This window comes from Glycine max, chromosome 13 (genome assembly GCF_000004515.6).
Source record: "Glycine max cultivar Williams 82 chromosome 13, Glycine_max_v4.0, whole genome shotgun sequence".
Lineage (NCBI taxonomy): Eukaryota > Viridiplantae > Streptophyta > Magnoliopsida > Fabales > Fabaceae > Glycine > Glycine max.
In genome coordinates, this window is record NC_038249.2 from 38,124,840 (window position 1) to 38,147,361 (window position 22,522).

Consider the following 22,522-nt stretch of genomic DNA (forward strand, 5'->3'; position numbering starts at 1 on the left):
AAACTAATACAATACTTTTTTCTTATCTATTTTTTAGTTTTCATAACACGTTTTAAAAACAAATTTATCAAGCAAGTTTTTTTATTTTTCTACTTCTAAAAAAATTTTCAAAATAAAATTACCAAACAAAATTTTATATAATTTTATTCTCAATAGCAGATTCTAAAAAATTCATTAAAAAAATTTAAAATAAAAAACTTGGAAAGAGAAACAAATATACCCTCATTTTCCCCTCTTTCAAGACAAAGGGAAAAAAAATATGAAGAAGGAAAGATGCTAACTTGGAGTACAAGAAAGGAATTGTTGTACTGCAAGCAGACGTTTTTATTGTTTATTTCTCAAAGTGCCAGAATGAGTTTTGAATTAAATGCATTCAAACAGATACTTTGCAGCCATGGAAGTCAATATGCAAAGTATATATATGGATTTTGTTTATAACTTATTTTTTTTTGTAAAATTAGAATAATCTATTTTTTGAATAACATTTTTTTTCTGTTTTCAGAGTATAATATAATGCTTTTATTTTGTCATGTTAGTATTGGTGCAGAATATTTTTAGCTTTGAAAATGATCAGTTTTTATCAAAAAAATTCAACTGATAGTCTTTAATAAAAATTTCTTCTAATTATTTTTTTTTCATTCATAAGATTTAAATATATATGCATACTTAAAAAAGATGAAACTTAGTATCACTTAAATCATGGTTAACTAACATAATGCTTGTTTTCAAAATAACACACTTATTCTTTTTATCCCCAAAAAGAATAATACTTAATTAATTTCCCGCCTGGGTTTTTAACTTGTTACTATTTTGTACGAGAGAAAAAAGGATTATTATTTAAGTTCACTGATGATGCTGTTTATCCCATTTTACTGGAAGACAAATTAAAACTTGCGTGCAGAAATGTAAACGCGAGTCCTATATTAACGGATTAACAGATACTTGGAGGATACGAATCGGCACTATTACTTGCTAGAGTTAATTTTTGCTTTAGTCTCTTTGACATCTTCTTTCAATGTCTTTTTTTCTTTTTTGACTATGCATCTTCTTTCAATGTTACTTCAAAATAATATGTGCTTTTTCCATTAAACTCCAAATTTATCTCCCAGATTAATATTAAATTACTTATTCTATCATTCAACGATGGTTTTTTATTTGTTGGGGAAAACAAATCAACGATAGTTTCCTTGTGAAATCCAAAAGTTGCCCTTGGTGGTTATACGAAAGTTTTTCTTTAGGTTTTGAGAGTGAATTCTCTCAAAATTATAGGGTGGGTTCCTTGTGGTACTTTAAGGTGTGTGATCTTTAGTTAGTAGTTAGAGAGTGAAGAGTATCCTAGAATTAGGTTGTTAAGGTGAGTTTCTTGAGTGTAAAACACTTGTTGTATTGTAATCACCGATCAAATAGTGGAAAATTATCAAGTGCAGTGTAAGAACTGGATATAGGTCATGATTTATTATAATTGAACTAGTATAAACTTAGGTATACTTTTTTCTATGCTTTCTCTTTTATTTTATGTTTGTTTGGTTCATTTCTCACCTTCTTTAGCATGTGTTTGTATTAAAGTTGTCTTTCGTTCAATGAAAAAATAATAATAGAAAATTTCTTTGAAAAATGCAAAACAAAATTTCTAACTGATTCTGAAACACACATTTTATTTATTGATTATTTGAGTTTTTATCACCATCTCTCCAAACATTTAATCATTAACAATTTAAGAGCAAAAGTTGTTTTGCAAAAAGTTTAAATTGATAAATCATTTCACATTTCTCTTGAATTATTGAGGATACTTAAATAAAACTAGGAGTAAATGTCAACCTCTATTAACTTCATCTTATCTAGAGTAAGTGCTAGATTTTTTGGTCTTTTAAAACACTTTTGGGTTGAACTAATTATATAGTAGTATTCAATTAGTCGAAAGGCCGAATCCCCAAAAAAAAATATTAGTAATTTTTTTATCCGTAAATTATATCAGTAATTGAATAAACATAAATTTTATTAAATAAAATAGTAACGAACTATTCAATGTAAATATTGTTTTACCCTATGTGAAAAATTAAAATATTTTTGTGTATAATTTTCAAATTTTGTTTATAAGTATGGTATTTTTGGACCGGAAATCTAAGAATATTCCGCGAGTAATATTCTCTCTCAAAGGCTGCAGCAGACAGAGAGAACAGGGAAGCAAAAATGGACCTTGAATTTGGGCATTAAAATCAGAAATTGACTAAAAAGGGAGGATCATTCTTTCATTCATTCACACTTAATTTTCTTGTTGGGTAACCATCACCTATATATAGGAGTATCCCTTTTCACTTCTCACTTCGTCCCATCGATTTAGCTGTATTTATCTTTTCATGGATGAAAGATTACATCATATTACTGGATGAGGAATTAATTTGACACGCACTTCATGATTATTACAAATATAAGGGAATTTTATATTTGATAGAAATCAAACATAATTTTTTTTATTAAATAAATTATTTTCAGGCATGACGAGATTTTAAATAATTACATCTATCCTTTGAATCCCATTTAGCCGTATATCATTTGGAAAGAAAATAAAATAGCAAAGTTATCCGGGACAATGGTTAAAAAAGAAAAAGAAAGAAAAATATTCGTGGGCCAGCAAGTCAGTAACCTAAGAAAAGAGGGCTTATATATATAATCTATTGTCCCATCCTACAATATAGGCCACATCCTTAATTATCTCCACAAATCCAACCTTCTATGTTTTTACCTTTCAAATGTTTATATTAATTTAGATATCTTTTTAGAGAAGTTTTTTAGTCAATAAAACATCAGAGCTGTTTTCAGTTTTCTTATCCTCTTCTGTTTTCTTCAGGTACTTTCAATTATTCACAAGACAAAGTTTTTTTCAGAAGAAAGAACAAAAGCATGTATGCGCAAAATATGCAAGAGGGTAAAGGAGAATGAATGTTAGGAGGAGAAGAGAATGAATTCATGAAAAAAGTGTGTTTCTTTTAGCTTTTCTCTAATGAGTGAGAGGTTAGGGATTTATTTCTAATAGCTTAAATATGTTGTTAGTTCTTTAAATTTGAAATATATTATTTTAATCTCTCAAATTAAAATTTATATTTTTAGTCCATCAAATTTGTAAAATGTTTCTTAGTCTTTTTTACCATAAAAAATCATCACAAATTATACATTTAAACTATCAAAATTCAGTTGGGAAAACTAAAAAAGTAAATTTTAACTTAAGGGAAAAAAGGACAAATTCTAAATTTAAGGGACCAAGCCGAAAACATATTCAAATATTTTTATTTAACATCCTATCTTATTTAAGTCTCATTAATATTCACCCTTTTAATTTTCTATAAAATTGAAACTAATAGTGGACTCGGTTAAAACATTAGGTCATTCAAATTAACAAGTCACTAATTAAATCATATAAACTGGTATATAAATAACTGTATATATATAATAAATGTGAGGCAAATGAAATTAGCAAGTTGTGTAGCACTGTGGTTCATTTGGGCAGCTAGTGTTTGAATCCCACTTAGTGGTGCAGTGGTTGCTTGGCTTTTATGCGTTCGAGTTGCCAAGAAGACGTCCCCTAATCACACAAACTAGTAGTAACAGATGTCAACCCAGTGCCTAGCTAGGGTGTTATATACATGCTTAATACTGTATGTTTTGAAGAATTAAATTAATTTATACCTATAATTTTATAGCAAAAAATATTCATTATATAAGGGTGTTTGATAAGATATTTTAATTAATTTTTATTGATTGTTTGATTAATTTTTTAATAGTTTTTAATTTTTTTAAAATATTATTTAAAATAATATTTTTAAAATGCTAAAAATTTTAGGTTCTAATTTTTTGTATTTGTTTTCTTTTTATCCTTGAACATTTATTTTTTTTTTAATTTAAGATAAAATTTTATTATTTTTATCTTTTATGTAATTTTACATTTTTCATATACTTTAATAAATAATTTATCAAACACTTATGATTTACCAGCTAAATTTTCAGCTTATAATTAGTTTGTTAAAGATAGCATAAATATAAATGTGTGGAGAGTTTATGAATAAACTCATGATATTTCTATATATGTTGTTTTTAGCTTATTTTAATAAGTTATTTGGGATAGGTTATGGAAAAACTTTGAATGTATATGAAAATAATTTATGTAATTTTTTTCTTCAATCATATAAACAACTTATACAGAATTATTAGATGATAAAACATTTATATTTAATAATTTTTAATTAAATTGTTTACCAAACGGACGTACCTAATTATTTTGACCACTAAATTAAAACTTTAAAGGTAAAACTCAGTAGAACCACAATGAGTAATGTGGGCAATGCAACTTATGCAAGCTACAAAAGCTGGCTAGTGCTTAATTTGGTAACTCAAGTGATTTATCCTACCTTCCCAAAGACCAAAAGATGGCGTGAGGGCAACTTGTTACGTGCCTAGAATATTGATATGGCATATTATAATTCTTTTTAACGATTACATATATTCTTCACAATCCACAGAATGTAATAATTTTGTTTGAATAGGATAAAAGTATTATGAGTAATAATTTTTTTTTCTTTAGAATATTTAACGCAATTACGTAATTAAGATTTCAAAATGGGAAAAAGAATCTATCATTGGCTCTATTCATGAGGGTGTGCGTGATGACTTTTTGTAGGGGATTCTAGCATATGGTTACTTAATTTTTCCAGCTTGCTTGTGAATTGTGATAAATATGATGTAACCATTGAATGCTTTTAATTTGTTTTCACTGGCTTCCTAGAGAGGTTATGACACTTGTATCCTTCGTTCTATTATCAAATCCATATTTATTCACTGATAAAAAAAATGTCATTGGCTCTCTCAATTGGTTCATCCAAAAAATTGAAATGATTTTACAATTAAAATGCTCACCAGTTAGTTTTTGAATAATAATAATAATAATAATAATGATACGCATGTTACGTACTGTGTCTGTACGTACGATCTGTCTAACAAATTAAAAATGACCTCACGTTAACTAATTCTTGTATCATGAAACCAACCCCGAGGCACATGTTCCACACTATTTCATATTACATTGTGCGTCTGTTTCTTTTTTTGCATATGTATTGACAGATCGGTATATATGGAATTTAAAAGTTGCAGAAACTGGATTGTTCACCTAATTAATAGCTTATGGGAAGAGTATGCATGAAACTTGGCATGCACTCATCTGTTATTTAATTTCAAAAGTTATTATACAACACTTGTTTCATTTATTTTTTCACCCAAACCAATTATAATTATAATGCTAATTAATATATGTATGTATTTCAAATATCAAATACATATTAATGTGTGACAAATATCAAATACATGTTAAAATTCAAAATACACTAAATGGATCTAATTGAATTGGTTGAATTCCTATAATATATATGAGTTATTATAAATTATTTGATGCGTATTTTTTATTTTCTACATATAAAAAAATGCAGTAAGATTTTATCAACTATTGTAAAAAAATCTAATTGAATTTAATAGAAATTAATGTAATATTAATGTAAAAATTAAATTTATATATGCTATCAATTTAATGCTTGTAAGAAACATTTTGTCAAAGAAATATATAACTTTTAAAATAATTATTATCAAAATAAATAAGCATATCATATGTATAATGATTTATAGCTGAATAAAAGTATAGAAATTAATGCATATATGTTTAACATAACTAGCTACAAAGCTTTAATGAGGTGATTTTCCTATGAATGCATTCAATTTCATGTATTCATGGATTTTTCATGTTCTTGCTTATTTGTAAGGACTTCAACTTTCAAGTTAGAATTTGACATAATAATGACATTTTGGTGGTTATAAGTTTCATGTAAATGTTTGTAGGTTGTCACTAAACAAAGGTCGTCACTTTTTGGTGGAATTGTCTTTGTTACCTGAAGCGTCTAGGGTATACCAAAATTTCCCATAAAAAAAAAATATACATGTAAAAATCTTTAGGAACTTTACAAAATTTGCCAACAAAGTTGAAAATCTCGAAAGAATATTAAAATGAAAAGAAAAGAAAAATCATGTTATCATGATAGCTTTAGCTTTTCCTTCCAAAACACAGTAACAGTAACAGTAACGGACACAAATCGCAGACACAGCGAGGGCCTCCTTCTCCTGTCACGTGCTGCACGTGCCCTCGCCGCAATCAGAATTCCACTGTAGTATTTCTCTATAACACCATAGATCGGTACTGAAGAAAAAAGAAAGAAAGAAAAGCTGAATTGAGTTCACGGCAAAACCCGACCCGAATAACAGGATCCGAAATGGAATCAATACTGGGTCGGGCTCTGGAGTACACTCTCAAGTACTGGCTCAAATCCTTCTCCCGCGAACAGTTCAAGCTCCAAGGCCGCACCGTTCACCTCTCCAATTTAGGTACCTTCAAATCCAAATCCAAATCCAAATTCGATTTCGATTTTCATTTCACCAACTTCGATTCGATTCTCGCTCTCAGATATCGACGGCGACGCCTTGCATTCCAGCGTCGGATTGCCGCCGGCGCTCAACGTCGCCACCGCCAAAGTCGGCAAACTAGAGATTACAGTTGAGTCGCTCACACGGTAACCGATTTCGTTTCGCTTCTTCGCTCTGTTTCCGATCGTGAGTTGTGATTTGTTTTTTTTTTTTTTTTTTTGCAGCTTCCGTCGGTGAGCAATGTGCAAACGGAGCCTATCGTGGTGCATATTGATAGACTCGATCTGGTTCTCGAGGAGAGTTCTGATTCTGATGAATCTCTTAGTTCGAACTGGTAAGCAATGAAACAACGCTAGTGATGCTTGATGCTCTTGCTTTTGCTGTCGTTTGTTTCATTTTTTCTGTTTTATTTTGTCGTTTATGTGCAGTTCCACGCCGTCGGCTGCCTCCGTCAAGGGAAGTGGTTATGGTTTCGCTGATAAGGTTTGAGTTTCATTCTGCTTTTTTTTTAAAAAAAAAAAAAAAAACTAAGCATGAGCTGATATGTGTAAGTGTTGATAAAGTGATATTCGTAGTTTATTAAACATGCTTTGGTTGATTTTGTAGTCAGTTTTCACAATGTTTGAGGGATTTGGATTTTAACAGTTAGCTCGAGAGGAGAATTTTTAGTGACAAAAATAAGTAGGCATGGAGAATTTGTTGACTATAGGGAGAGGTTATTAGATCTTAGTCCTTTATTGAGCTGAATAGAGGGATAAGGATGCAATGAAAGGTTGGATCATTCATTGCAATGGTGTTCGGCCTAATACCAAAATCCTTTCTATTAGGTTTGGTAGTTCCTAGGCTGATCAGTTGTCCATAAATGCAAGTATCTTGTTTGAATGTTACTAGTTCATACTGACTGCGGGTGATTGTCAGATTGCAGATGGCATGACTATACAAATTCAAACAGTTAATCTATTACTTGAAACTCGTGGTGGTTCTCGTCGCCAAGTGGGAGCAACATGGTAAGTTCTTGGTACCAGCCAGTACATTGAATTTGATATCTTCTTCAGCATATATAATTATTTATGCTTCACCAATCACCAACCCTGTCAAGTGTTATGGAATGGATCTCAATAAATTGCAATTGATATTAGTATCTTGTTCCCTACTGGGAGTGATGCAGTATCTAAACTATGTTTTTTGTAATGGAGTTAAAATATAGTGGGTAGTTCTGTGGGGCAGTCTTAACTCTTAAGCATAAACCTGATGGGTGATGGATTTTGCTGTGTTTGGCTCAAAGTATTTATATAAATGAAGCTGTGTGAGACTTGATCTGGTTCTGCTTCAAGTCTATTTATAAACATCCCCATTCACTACCTCTGGTTGCAGGGCTCCACCTATGGCATCTATCACCATACGCAATCTTTTGTTGTATACCACAAATGAAAACTGGCAGGTATTTACTTCAAAACCCAGGCTTACAGTAGTTTCTGGTTCTACTTGCATATAGCACTTGATTGAAGAATTTTTCCTATCAGGTTGTAAATCTTAAGGAAGCACGGGAATTCTCCAGTAACAAGTACATATACGTCTTCAAAGTAATATATCCCTCCCTTCACTAGTTTTAATGTATCAGTGTGTAATCTGTATTGGTGTGATTTTATATCCTTCATATTGCTCTTCTATATTATAGGTTTCATTTCATTACAAGAATAGCATTCTTTCATAAAAATTATTTTCTGCTATATTCTCAATTTTGAGGGTACTGTGTTGCTTATATGTGTATTACCATATAATAATTCTCTCATTTTTTTTGTCCTGCCCAGAAGCTGGAATGGCAATCTTTGTCTATTGATCTTTTACCTCATCCCGACATGTTCACAGAGGCTGCATTAGGCCACTCTCAAGAGGGATCAAACTTTAGGGATGATGATGGCGCAAAGCGTGTATTCTTTGGAGGAGAGCGTTTTATAGAAGGAGTATCAGGAGAAGCATATGTAATTAATGCAGTCCCCACTACATATTTTTATAAATATTTTGTTTCATTACAGTATTTTGTAAATCATGAAATATAGCTTGATTTTATTATTACCAGATCACAATTCAGAGAACTGAGTTGAATAGTCCACTTGGGCTTGAGGTTCAATTGCACATCAATGAAGCTGTTTGCCCTGCATTAAGCGAACCAGGTAAGTACAAGGGCACATTTTGGGTTTATTGTGTCCATATTGAATTGATATAAATGGTATGGATGTGACGTGGGTTTGATACAAATATGAGCAGGATTACGTGCACTTCTCCGCTTTATGACGGGAGTATATGTATGTCTAAACAGGGGTGATGTTGATTCCAAGATTCAGCAGGTTTCATATTGTCTTAACTTTCCCCTCCTTTGAGACCACCTCAGTAGTTTGTTACACACAAAATAATCATGTTTCATTTTGGCTTTCTCTGAATCTGTTTCTAACTGTATTGTGACAGCGATCCACTGAAGCAGCTGGGCGTTCTCTTGTCTCAATTGTCATAGATCATATATTTCTTTGTATTAAAGATACTGGTTTGTTTTTAGCTTGCACATGGTCTTTTTATGTTGATCTTTGTCTCCTTGAATTATTATTAAATATCCTCCTAGCTTTAGGTATATCATTGCTTGCACAATGATCCAACTATTAGCATTAATTTGCAGAATTCCAGCTTGAGCTTTTGATGCAGTCCCTCTGCTTTTCTCGGGTATGTCTTTTGATAAAAAAAATTCTGACACTCTCACACTTTTGCATTCATTTTTTTTCCCTGGCTACTGTCCATATTACTCTTAATATTATTGCTGGTTACCTTAGCCTTATCTAATAGGTAGAATAGAACTGATTATACCTTGAGCCAGAATTAAAAATCGTACAGAGCCTTTTATTTTCCCTGAAGACTCTTTTTTGGGGGTTTAAGGCACCTTTGTATATAGTTTATTTGGGTCCATTGGTGACCCTTTTCTGTGAAATGTTATCAGGCTTTCAGTTGCGGTAGAGTGAAATTGGTTTACTGACTATCCTTGCAGGCCAGTCTTTCTGAAGGAGATAATGATAATAACTTGACCAGAATTACAATTGGTGGCTTATTTTTAAGGTTTGTGTTTTTGTGCCCTATCTGAATAACAACTATTAAAAGAATTCAGCAAGCTTTGCCTGTGTATGGGCAGGTGTAGGCTCCTATGTCAATGTATTTCTGTGCTCATAGGATTTAATTGGAAGCTGGGAGTGAGAAACTACTAATCTGAATATATTGGCAATAGAACCCACTACTTTTATGGTTAGATGATTGATATCCAGGGTTAAATTGGGAGAAGTTATTGCAATTGAAAAGAAGAAAAGGACAATAAAAATTTCTTATATTCTTAAGTAGCAGCAGTATACCCTACTTAATTTGTCAATTTGGTGGCACTTGATAGTTGAAATGACACAATAACTTTTATTTTTTATGTTGAGCTGGCTGTACTAATTGTTACAATGGAACTAAGTTGTAGTTTGTGCCTATTGGAATGCAGGGACACCTTTTGTAGCCCTCCATGTATCTTAGTGCAACCTTCAATGCAAGCTGTCACAAAAGATGCTTTCCATGTGCCAGAATTTGGTATTAATTATCAACATATTCTTGAAAAGAAGTAACCACTTAAGCAATGCATATATTGTTTGTTCCCTTATTTTTCTATCCTTTCTTTTGGCAGCCAGAAGCTTTTGCCCTCCAATATATCCTTTACAAGAACAGGAGTGGCAATTGATCGAGGGAACCCCTCTAATATGCCTCCATGCTCTTAAGATCATGCCTTCTCCACTTCCACCATCCTTTGCTTCTGAAACTGTTATTGACTGTCAGCCTCTTGTGGTATGTGCAGGTTCTTTCGATAAATGGCCTGTTATAGATGTAAAAGTGGATCTATTTTGTACTTATTTTTGCCAATCATATAATTTGATGATCTTTCTGTATTTGTAGATTCATCTCCAGGAAGAATCATGCCTGAGGATATCCTCTTTATTAGCTGATGGAATTGTTGTCAATCCTGGTGACATTTTATCAGATTTCTCAGTGAAATCTTTTATTTTCAATCTCAAAGGACTGGATCTTACAGTTCCTTTTGACAAGACCAAATTGGATATTTCCAAAAGTGACATGGACAATACAGTCCAGACCTCCTTTGCTGGAGCAAGGCTTCATATTGAAAGCCTTTGTTTTTTAAATTCACCCTCACTGAAACTAAGAATTCTGAACCTGGAGAAGGATCCTGCTTGCTTCAGTCTTTGGGAAGGTCAACCAATTGATGCTAGCCAGGAGAAATGGACTGCTAGAGCATCCCAGCTTACTTTGTCTCTGGAAGCATGTACTGACAGAACTGGATGTCAAAATTCCCTTGAACAGACATCAGGATTGTGGAGATGTGTTGATCTGAAAGATGCTTGCATTGAAGTAGCTATGGTAACTGCTGATGGCAGTCCATTGTTACAAGTTCCCCCTCCTGGGGGTATTGTCAGGGTTGGAGTTGCTTGTGAACAGTATCTGTCCAACACTTCTGTTGAACAATTGTTTTTCGTCCTGGATCTATACGGTTATTTTGGGAGAGTTAGTGAAAAGATAGCAAAGGCCGGAAAAAGGAAACAATTGGAGGACATTAGGGATACATCTTTTAGTGGAAAGCTGATGGACAAGGTTCCTAGTGATGCTTCTGTGAGTTTATCAGTGAAAAACCTCCAACTTCGATTTCTGGAGTCATCTTCTGTGAATATTGAGGGGATGCCTTTAGTGCAATTTGTTGGAGATGATCTGTTTACTAGTGCCACTCATAGAACCCTTGGTGGGGCCATTATTGTTTCATCCATTTTACGTTGGGAGAGTGTTGTGATAGGTTGTGTAGATGATGAGGGGCACTTGCCGTGTGAAAATGGCTCGTTCTTGAGTTCTAAGGAAAATGCTCTCTTATTGAGTGATAATGGATATCCTCAACTAAGAACTGTTTTCTGGGTGCATAAGAACGAGAAACATCTATTGAATGGAAATGCTCATTCAGTCCCTTTTCTGGACATAAGCATGGAGCATGTCATACCATTATATGAACAAGATTTGGAGTCTCATAGTTTGAATGTCTCAGCTTCTGTATCTGGTGTTCGTCTTGCTGGAGGAATGAACTATGCTGAAGCCCTCCTGCATAGATTTGGAATACTTGGACCTGATGGAGCTCCTGGGATTGGTCTCTGTAAAGGGTTGGAAAACTTACAAAAAGGACCATTGTCAAAACTTTTTAAGGCAACTCCTCTCATTGTTGATAATTCAGAAGATGGTATGAAACAAACTATGTCATCTAATTTTTTGTAGTTGGTTAATGTGCTTTGTACATAAAAAATTGTTCTCTATTCATCTTTGGCATGCTCATTTGCTACATTTAAATATACTTTCCTTACTATTGTTTCACCAGTTGGAAGTGGAAGAGAAGGGAAAGAAACTGGTTTTCCTCAACTGAAAAAGCCTGGTGATGTGGATGTAACTGTAGAATTGAGAGACTGGTTATTTGCCCTTGAAGATGCACAAGAGACAGCTGAAAGATGGTGGTTCTCAAGCCATGTAGATGAAGACAGAGAAGAGAGGAGTTGGCATGCATCTTTCCATGGTTTAAGAGTAAATGCAAAAAGTAGCCCAACGAATATTCCAGATGGAAAAGGGCAATTGCAAAGAATAAAACAACATCCAGTAGAATTGATTACTGTAAGAAAGATGCTTCTATCTGATTTTTTTAATATTTAATTTTTTTTTGTATATAAATTTCTGCTCCAAACTACTGCAGAATCAAAGATTTTTTTCTTTTTCTTTCAAGAATAATAGGTTGAAGCTATAAAAGAGAGAAAGCAAAATTAACACTTACTAAAAAAAATTGCTCAACATTCAGTCGGGCATCATATCCTGCAGGAATTGTCAAACTTGAAAAACACCCCATTTTTGTCATTGGGAGGGTGCGGGGGTAGCTTAGATGGATCATTAGACCTATTACCTTTTTCTTTCTGTTCACAAGTAAATATTGCCAAGTTAAAACAAATTATGCATTGTGAAAACTAACCAAACATCTATTTGAAGACATTTATATCCTTGGTTTTAATAAAGTAAACTGTAAAAAAACTTGCTACTTTTCATGCCTTAAAGTGGATCTTATTTCTGTAAATAATTTATTTTTGTTCTTTTTCTGAACTACCTTTTCTATTAATGTTGCCAAAGTCAGAATCAAATGTTTCATTACTTGGCTTAAATGGACAAACATGAGGCTAGGTGGCTTTCTTGTCATATTGTTATTTATGATGATTATGAATAAAGACTTTGTTCATAATGATCAAAACATATTTAGTGTGTGCTTACCCAGGAAACATCCAATACCATGTAATCTGGTTTTCTCTGATATATATCCTTGTTTAAATATGATAAACTCAGTATCAAACCCCTTACATACTTAGCCGGCACTTGCAGGTTGGAATTCAAGGTCTGCAAATCTTGAAGCCTCATTTGCAAAAAGACATTCCTTCATCAACACCTATTGCAAATGGGGGTAAAGGATTCACCAACACAGTTGGAGGAATTGGTGTTGAAGTTCGCTTGATATTGGGTGGGGAGAATGTTGATGATGAAATGGTCAATTGGGAAGTGGAAAACCTAAAATTCTCTGTTAAACAACCGGTAATGAGAATTTCATATTTATGGCTTGTTGTCTCTTTTATATGAAGGTTTGTGTGATGATTATTTCTTCATGCAGATTGAGGCGGTTGTAACCAAGGATGAGGTTCAGCACCTCACTTTTCTGTGCAAATCTGAAATTGACTCAATTGGCCGGATAACTGCTGGAATTATAAGGTTGCTGAAGTTAGAAGGTTCTGTTGGTCAGTCTGTAATAGACCAACTCGGGCACCTAGGTATGTTGTCAAAGTTTCTCATGCATTGAATAATTTTTCATTAGACATAAAATCTCATTGTAAGCCTACTAGTGGAACTTCAGTCTTTCCTAAAGTTAGGAAGTAATAGGATTATATCATTAAAAAACTGCATTTTCCCATAGCGCAGAAGATGGATTTTAGTTTTGAGGTCTAGTATTATTAACTAACTGGTATGGCATATAGATCAAAGAGAGGCAACGCACAGTACTAGAAGCCATAGACCACAAGGATTCTATTAGTGTTATTTTTTCGAAAACAAAATTTATAGGAAATGGATAATGCTTTAAAACAAGGTATCTCAAATCCAAGAGGGGGGCTGGTACATTGATGACAACCTCGGCCGACTACCATATATGATAAGCTGTGTTAACCCTCAAAGAGCTAATGTTAATGAAGCAAGCTATACCAAAGTCCAAGGTTGAAAATTGTGCCACTCAAAAAACAAATTTGTGAAAATGGTGAATTTAGGTTTTAACCACTACTTTTCAATTCATAGACGGAAAAGCACAATACAATAATACATGAACAGTAATTGTCTGGAGTTTCTCATGAATTGGAGACTTAATTGTGCTTAACTTCTTGAGCAAATCATATGGCTTGCACAGACTACTACTGTTCCTACTCTCTAGGATTTTGCATTCAAAGTCGAAAAATTTTGCTTTGGCAAAAATTGAGCGGGAAACGGTGCTAATTTAGACAAAACAGAACCTTGGTTTATCCTTGTTTCATAATTTTCTAATAACGGTATGGTGATTTGCAGGAAGTGAAGGCATTGATAAGATTTTCTCTTCTGAAAAGTACAGTAGAGACGGAAGTGTTGGTAGTAGAGGACTTTCTCCATTGCCGAATCTCACCATAAATGAGGAATCACACAAAACTTCAGAGCAAACATTGACTTTGCTTGAGGAAGCACTTGTGGATTCACAGGCTAAACTTAATGATTTAATCAGTGATATTGGTACTTCCGAGTCTTCTTCCTCTCAACACCTTACCGTCATCCGACTTAGTCAAAAGATAGAGACTATGCACGACCTGTTGATGCAATTACGGAATCAAATCTGAGGTTCCTCTCTGCCATTTTTGCTGTATATTTATAGTCAAAAAGTTTTTTATTCACATAATAGGTTAAGATATTGTGCATATAGGATACAAGCTAGCAGCCGCCATGGCTCTTCATTGACGTAACGAAATTTTGTTCCCTTGAGCGAAAAATGCAATCAAATAGTTGAGATAATCTTTGGGAGTTTAACATGTGAAAATACGATGTCATTAAATTCTGAAAGAGAGATCCTGATTGCAATGCAACAAAGAAAATAACTCAACATTCACACCATACAAGGTGATAGAAAACAATTTAGCAACATTGACCAAACAGCCAATATTATACTAAACAATTTAACTGAAATATATTTTTAAACAAAAAAATTGTCTTGCATTGTAACAAATACTCCCTCTTTTATTTTTTAAAAAAAGTCTCAAAAAATAATTGTCATGTTAACTTTTCAATATAATTATCTTTTTTTCACAAGTATCTCTAATAAATGTCACTTTAACTTTTCAATGCAATATTAATAATATCAATTTTATAATATTATTACTCTTTTCATTTATTTATTAACTTTTTTTATCCGTATAAAATAGGCTAGGATAACACTTATTTTGAAATGAAATGAACATTTGAGCTTCAAATGCTAAACACATCTATTTTAAAAAAATATTTTCAAGCTGATTTATGTGGAGACTCTAATAATTAACTTCTCTAAATTGTATAAACCGATGACTTGACTTGACCCAATTTTTAAGATGAACCTGTTCGTTTAGTCCTTTGTGGTTGTAACATATGCATGAATCAAGGTTTGGCTTTACTTTATTTAAATAACTTTTAACTGAGTTCTTAGTTGAACATTTTACATTATAAGCCTTACCGAACCAAAATAAACAAATACAAAAACATGCAATAAATCAAGTTCCTGATGTACATGACTGGTTAAATTGATAAATCACAAATGCCCTTGTGTTTGACATGCACATCAGATTGGTGTTGCACGAAGATAAGTTAGGCTGCGGTTGAGGTTGAGGTTGAGGGTTTTGAAACATCCCAACGCCATATTGTCCCATCCTCACAGCAACTCAATATAGTACTACAACATAGCACACAAGAAAGGACTATAGTTAAAAACTAAAACAATATTATATCAAAATTATTGACATCAATGTATGAAGAATTACCTTCCATCAAAGGATGTTGCAGTCTGCCTGATTGGGGATTTTGATTGAGGATGTGACAACCTAAACAAGGTGACTCGACATAAGAACTTCAAAAGATAAAAATCCACTAACCATAAGAATAAAATTTAGATACAATTTCTAAGATGTTATTCTTTCTTCAATTAGAATTGAAGTTTTACCTAGGTAGTAATTCGCATAATCATTTACTGCAAACCTTTACTATGCAAATTATCGAAATCGAAGTAAAACTTCAATTCTGATTGGAAAACAGAACAAACAACACCAAAAGAACTGTATCTAAATTTTGTTATTAAAATAATCTTATGATAAACGAACTTTGCAGCAAGTACGGGAGGACTTGACTGTAATTCCCAAACAAAAATCTTCCCTTCCCTGTTACCTGGCAGTCACAAAAACAAATGAATACAAAATCAAGCTAAAATCTTCAAATTACAAAATAAAACTTGCTAGCAAAAGAACTACTCCAAATTGCCAGAAATCTGTAATGAACAATTTGTGTGTAATACGTAATTCCTGTCACTGTGGAACTGAAGCTGCACATACACGAGAAAATAATAAATGTAAAAAAATGCAATTAGATACTCTTACCCACTGTAACTATGTTGAAATGGAAGTCACAAGAAAACTTGATGAACCAGATATTGCAATCGGGAATAGGGTATTTATGAAGAACATCAACTACACCCTAAACATCCACAGGAAAAAAAAAAGTTGATTAAAACTTGAGCAGAATTTTTTTTAAAAACAGCTAATAATTATAACTAACCTTCCCTGGAGTTTGTTCGTTCACTTTAGGTTCCCACAAGATAATTTCATTATCAACACTCTGGAAACATAACATAACATAATTCATTACTTAACGAATTGGCAAGTAACTTTGTGAATCAGAGAAAACTCAAATTGAAAAATTTGATACTTATGATTCAATGTCAAGTTCCCAAAATGGAGGACTTGCCCAAAAAACTCTTACAAATTTTCATCTCTCAATTATTAAAGCTTTTTTGTGTCAAAGAAACTTCATTAAATATGATTTCCCACTTAAACTGAGCAGCAAGGAAAAGTATATAAACATCAACACAACAAAGCTACCTCTGCTTTTCTACCAAAGGAAGCCTTTAAACACATGATCTAAGAACCAAAGTGATACCATACAAATTTTTGATAATTAATTTATTGTTTTAGTGAAATAGCATTAGAAGCTACCAATTTTACAAAAGATCCATGAAGCTGATACCATTGGAGCATAGTATTTCCACAACAAACCTAAAATTTAATTTCCACCAGGTAATAGACTGATACTGAGCAATCACTCACCTTTGAGAGGATAAAATCACCCAACCACCTATTACAGTCAACATAATTTATATGCACTGAAGCAGTGTAAACCTGAAATTAGGTATCACTAGAATTAGAAATTAGAAAAAGATCAATGATATGTACCAAAAATGAACTGTTGCTTACAGGAAACTGGACAAATTTTGTTGGAAACTTGGAAGGAAGATCTGTCCATGTGGATGATTTTTCTACATATGTCCAGAACTCTGCAGTAACATGAGGGGCATGATGGGTTAAAATGAAAAGGACAACAATACAATTGAGACACTGAAAAAAAGTCGCATGCATAAAAACTTTGGTTCATGCACATTTTAATTGACTCAATGCATAAACAGGATGAGGCATCATGTTCCACACAAAAAATTTAAAAGAAACTACAAAAACAATTGTTAATGGCAGTGTCCATGTTATCATTCTAATTGGAATATTGGACAAAGTTAGCAAAATACATAAACCGTAAAATAAATCATAGCCAAATAACATCCGTGCAACAACCATAAAACTAAATATCTTACCCTTCATAGACCATATTTTTACAGTACTATCCATGCCACAACTACAAATACGATACATATCCGATGGATGAAAATCCTACAACAAGCAACAAAAAGTTAGTTTGACTAATCTCCAAAATCCAAATCTTATATTATCATCGAGAATAGGTAATTAAGCAAGAAAAAATGAGAGATATATTAAATGAAGAATACACTTACAACACTTAAGACTTCATTACGATGTCCCCCGCCTCCAGCAAATATCAAAATGCATATTCCAGTATGAGCATTCCATAACCGAATAGATTCATCCTGATAAACCTTAGAAGTCATCGAATGAAAAACAAGGGATTATTTAGATAGTGAAAATATGGAGAAACTATTTACTTTGCTTGCCGATACCACGAGTGATGGATTTAATATTTGAGCTTTGACTTCATTTATGGAGTCTCCATGGCCAACAAAACTCTGCACAGAGGAGGGCTTTATGTAACATAGCAGCACGTATTAATGCATAACCAGTACATTTTCAACATTATTGAATAAAAAAATATTAAAGACATTCACCTTGCACTCTTGCAGTAATTCCCACAATACTTGGTAAATAACTCAATTACACTTTTATTCAGTAAGAACTTAGGGCATGGCAGAATAAGCTAAGAAGAATGTATAGTAAAGACATGAACCAATTTCATAAGCTCAAACTAGACTCCAACAAGGATACCGACATTTTTTTCTCACAAAAATGCTCCCAGTTATTATGATAAGCTTCACCATCAAACTTATTGAAATAAGTAAAAAGAACTACCCTTAATCAAATACCTGCTTGAATGCTTATATCATTACATAAAACCCAAATGAACTCCATATAAGCTCTTATAAATGCCTCCTAAATATAAAAATTTACAATCATCTTGTTCATATGCTTCAAGTAGACTATAATCAAAATACCTTATGTATCTTCTCACTGCCAGCATCAATGACTCGGATTACCCCATTGAGTCCTCCAGCCACAACAAGTGGGGTCCCGTCAACATTGCATGCCCAACCCACGGTGTAAAAAGACTCATTCTTCTGGTTTACATAAAAACATATAAATTGAAGCACATTTCCATACACATACTTTTACAAATGAAATAAGAGAGTGAAGGGTCACTATTAACTTACATCCTCATCCGCATAAGATTGCAAAACAGCAATATCCCCTTCATCAAGGCATTGATAAACAGTAACCTAAGGAATTAAGAAGAAGAAAAAAAGAACATTAAAGACTGAAACTTTGGCAATAAATAAAAGGCTAAAATGTAATTTTGATCCCCTAGTTTGATGAATCAGTGATTTTGATCCTCCTAGAATTTAATTGAGACATTTGGTCCCCTTAGTTTTAAAAATTGATGATTTTGGTCCTTCTATCTAATGGCTTTCGTGACTGTTAGTTTATAAACGTTGACTAACTAAATTATTCTCTTTCTCGTTCTTTACTCCATTTCTGTAACCCGCAAACATACACCACCTCAATCGTCTTCTTCCTCATAGATTCAAACCACATAAAAATCCAAAACAAAAAAATAGCACTCTTTCTCATATAAACTGAAATATTAATAAAAGAAAAACGAAGAACCAGATCATAAAGACACTAACAACAATATGCTAAAACAAATACAACATTAAGAAAATAAATTCATTGAAGTTGAAATCTAATATTCCAGGCTTTAGATGCACTCAGCAATACACATTTGTTATTACCACAAAGTAACTAAGATAAAAAAATAAAATAAAAAAAGCAAATGGTTTCACCAGTAGCACATATTAAGATTGGCCAGGTGCACATTCAAAAACAAAGGAAATAAAAGAAACAAAAGCAACCAAATCGAATAGAGATGAAGCATGTTATGCATGCATTAGGATTCGCCAACTCATTTTCACTCTCTCGCCGGCGTCGAAGAAGACTCACAGAGCTTCCAATACTCCATGTCGCGAGCCTCGGATCTGCACCGCCACCGCCCACGAAAAGGATTGAGAGTGGCTGAGAAGCAGAAACTCAGATCTGAACCGCCACCAACCACGGCTTCGATTCTCGTAGCAGAAACTTAGATCTGCGGTGTGTGTTGCGTTTTGTTTTGAATGGGTTGGGGACTTGGGGTGGTTATCGACATTCGTCCCCCAACCCCTCCTCTCTACGATCGTTTGTTAATTTTTCATTTGTTCAATTCTGATTATTAATGTTAATTAGTAAGTTATATGATATCACTTAAATTTTTTGGATTTCGCCAATTTTATCTATATTATGATTTTTCATTCGTGACCTTGAGAAGATCCTTCCATCTACCAACACCTTAGTGTGACATAGCCTTAATGAGACCCCTAACCATCAACTATACAAATGTCTCACACATAAGCATAGGTTAGCGTTAATTAGATGCAATAATCAAAATCATCAAGTTTTAAAAGTACACAAACCAAATGTCTCAATTAAATCTTAGAAGGACCAAAATCGTCTATTCATAGCCTAAATAAAATGATAGTGAAAAAAATAGGATATTTACCTTGTTGCCCCCAACTGTAGCGAAAATGTCGCGATAACGAAAGTCGATGGTATTGAAAACGATGGCGTACAAAGGGCGTTTCCCCTCTTGGAGGCGATTGGTGACTTTGTAATCCTTCTTTTTTGCAGGAATCAATGATCCCACAACAGGATCACACCCCAAACCAAAGGATTTTCCCCCTTTCTCGACCCTTGTCACCATCTTCTTTTCTACTTCCCTATACTCTTTCTCTTAGGGTTTAGGGTTCACACAAAGAGGCATAAGAGAGAAAGTGTATAATTTTCTAATTTCTCACAAAAGTTAAATAAATAGGTCATTTTACGGGTTTACCCGACTTAACTTGATTGACCCGATTAATGTTATAAGACTTAGACCGTAACGTTTGGTCAAAATTAAGTAAATAGGTAATTTTTTAGGTATAAAACTATGTTTGGGTCATAAAACTTGGATTGAAATACTCTTTATGGCCCAAGTCTAAACCATTCATCACATTATCATAATTATCGTGTAATGATTAATCAATGTATGAGATTTTCCAAGATTTTGATTGCACACAAGATCGATTCAAGATGATATGGTTTCAACACATAGCTTATTCAATCGGGATATTGGGTTAATGGAAAATTAAAATAACTTCAAATCATAATATAACATAAATAGTTAAATATATGTGCATATATTATTTTTTTTAACCAGTGTGCATATATTATGTTTGTAATACATGTATTGAATGATATCATATTGTAGGTGTAAAATTAAATTTTAAAGCTTTTAGAGATTTGGATCGATTTATGAAGGATTCAAAAAAATAAGTTGTCTGGGTCTTTACCAGGAATAACAATTAACCTAAAGTGTCAATTGGTTTTAGATTTTGATCAAATCAATGTTGTAAAACATTGAAAAAGAAACTAAAAGGATGATGATTAATTTGTATTTTAAAATATTTCCACAAATATTTTTTAAGAACATGTTTAGTAGGACAATACATATTTTGAAAATGAAAGAGGTGAGTTGAACAATGTGTTATAAAGATATTAGATTGTTTAAGTACTATGAAAGAAGATTAAGGAAGAAAGATAAACACAAATTTTTTTATATTGATTCATCTTAACTAATAGTACGACTGGTCCTTAAAAAAATACTAAAAAATTTATTAATAGTTAAGGTTGTTACAAGTAATATTTAACTTAAGTCTTTAGTTCAGCATGAGTATTCTTTGTTTACAAACAAACCTCTTTAAACTCACTCAATTATTCTAATTAAAAGCTTTTTGAATCTCCCACTATTTTAAGAAAAAAGTAAAGGAATATAGCTCATTAACTATTTTGTCTTAGCAGATTTACAAATGAAGTTCAAGTCTTTTCTTTTTACAATTAGAGAATTACAACTAGAAAAACAAGTGAAGAAATACATATATAGATCACATATGAGTTGTGCAAAAAGTTCTTCATTCTTGAAATCTTTGGTATATATAGGCAAATTGGAAGTATTGGCTGAAATATCGTTGAGGCTTCAATCTTTTAGTTTGAAGAAATATGAATATTGGCGCATTAAATGTAATATTTAATGTTTTTTATCAACTAGTCATTCTGATACGATAAAATAGAGTATTTATCTTTTCTCATTTAAATTGTGCGTTAAAAACAAATCTTTTGTTAAGATAAGTATGTTGGTCGTGCCTTATTTTTTAAAAGCGTGTTTTTTGATGAAGAAATAAGTTAGCAGAGACCTTCCACTTTTGTAAAACTTTTTTATTACCCGATCAAGACCTTTTATATAAGTATATTCTTGAAAATAATAAGATCATATATTCGCAAGACTATGTATTTAATTAAACACTATGCATAACTTCAATCGTCTTGTTAAGATGATTAGTTTATATTGTTTGTGTAAAATGTTTTGTCTTACAAGATTAAAAATTGTTTATTTTGTTTGTTAAATCAAAACTTATGAAGGGTTTAAAAAAGCCATTGCTCTAACAAATCTAACTAGGCAAGCTAAGCTAATTTTAATAGTAATGTACTCGGAAAAGTTATTTAAAAAAATATCTATTAGTTTTACTTTATTTTAGATTATTTTTTATTCTATTTCCCCCCTTTATTATTGTACTAAAGAATTTAACAAAGGTATCTTAAATGATATTTACCAACTCTATTGGTATTTAGGTAGTGTTTACTTTGACATTTTTTTAGTTGATAGTTAACTACGCCATTTGGACTTAAGAATGTTGGGCCCGCCTATCGAAGGGTAATGAGCCTCGTTCCATGACCTGATTGGCAGAAATATAAAGTTGTAGTAAAATCAATTGATTTTGACCATCATTTAGTCAACTCGGAACAAACTTTCAATTACTCCATGAAACACAAAGTTGATGATAAATCTTGTTAAATATGCCTTTAGCATATCAGTTGGCAACTTCCTACATTTCTTGGTGCATAAGAAGCATGTAAGTAAGAATAAAGTAAAAGTTGTGTTAGAAGTGTCACCTCCCCAAAACAAATCC

General features: G+C 32.5%; 2 protein-coding genes across 2 annotated transcripts; one reads left to right on the plus strand and one right to left on the minus strand.

Annotated features, from left to right (window-relative positions):
* The first annotated feature begins 6,109 nt into the window (after positions 1-6,109).
* On the plus strand, positions 6,110-14,628 carry LOC100803142 (uncharacterized). Its single transcript, XM_003543243.5, has 20 exons — positions 6,110-6,417; positions 6,497-6,585; positions 6,681-6,790; positions 6,885-6,939; positions 7,375-7,463; positions 7,831-7,897; positions 7,980-8,039; positions 8,268-8,438; positions 8,537-8,630; positions 8,725-8,804; positions 8,923-8,998; positions 9,128-9,171; positions 9,491-9,558; positions 9,977-10,062; positions 10,157-10,314; positions 10,423-11,761; positions 11,897-12,183; positions 12,934-13,140; positions 13,217-13,373; positions 14,155-14,628. Exons 1-20 carry the CDS (start codon positions 6,306-6,308, stop codon positions 14,454-14,456), a joined length of 3,651 nt encoding a protein of 1,216 aa, XP_003543291.1. The 5' UTR covers positions 6,110-6,305; the 3' UTR covers positions 14,457-14,628.
* Positions 14,629-15,239: 611 nt separating this feature from the next.
* LOC100785120 (polycomb group protein FIE1) lies at positions 15,240-20,255 on the minus strand. Its single transcript, XM_003541829.5, has 13 exons — positions 20,020-20,255; positions 18,641-18,706; positions 18,425-18,547; positions 17,861-17,941; positions 17,693-17,785; positions 17,495-17,570; positions 17,106-17,185; positions 16,959-17,030; positions 16,411-16,470; positions 16,233-16,329; positions 15,960-16,023; positions 15,624-15,683; positions 15,240-15,535 (listed from the first exon to the last, which is right to left on the minus strand). Exons 1-13 carry the CDS (start codon positions 20,218-20,220, stop codon positions 15,451-15,453), a joined length of 1,158 nt encoding a protein of 385 aa, XP_003541877.1. The 5' UTR covers positions 20,221-20,255; the 3' UTR covers positions 15,240-15,450.
* Positions 20,256-22,522: the final 2,267 nt, after the last annotated feature.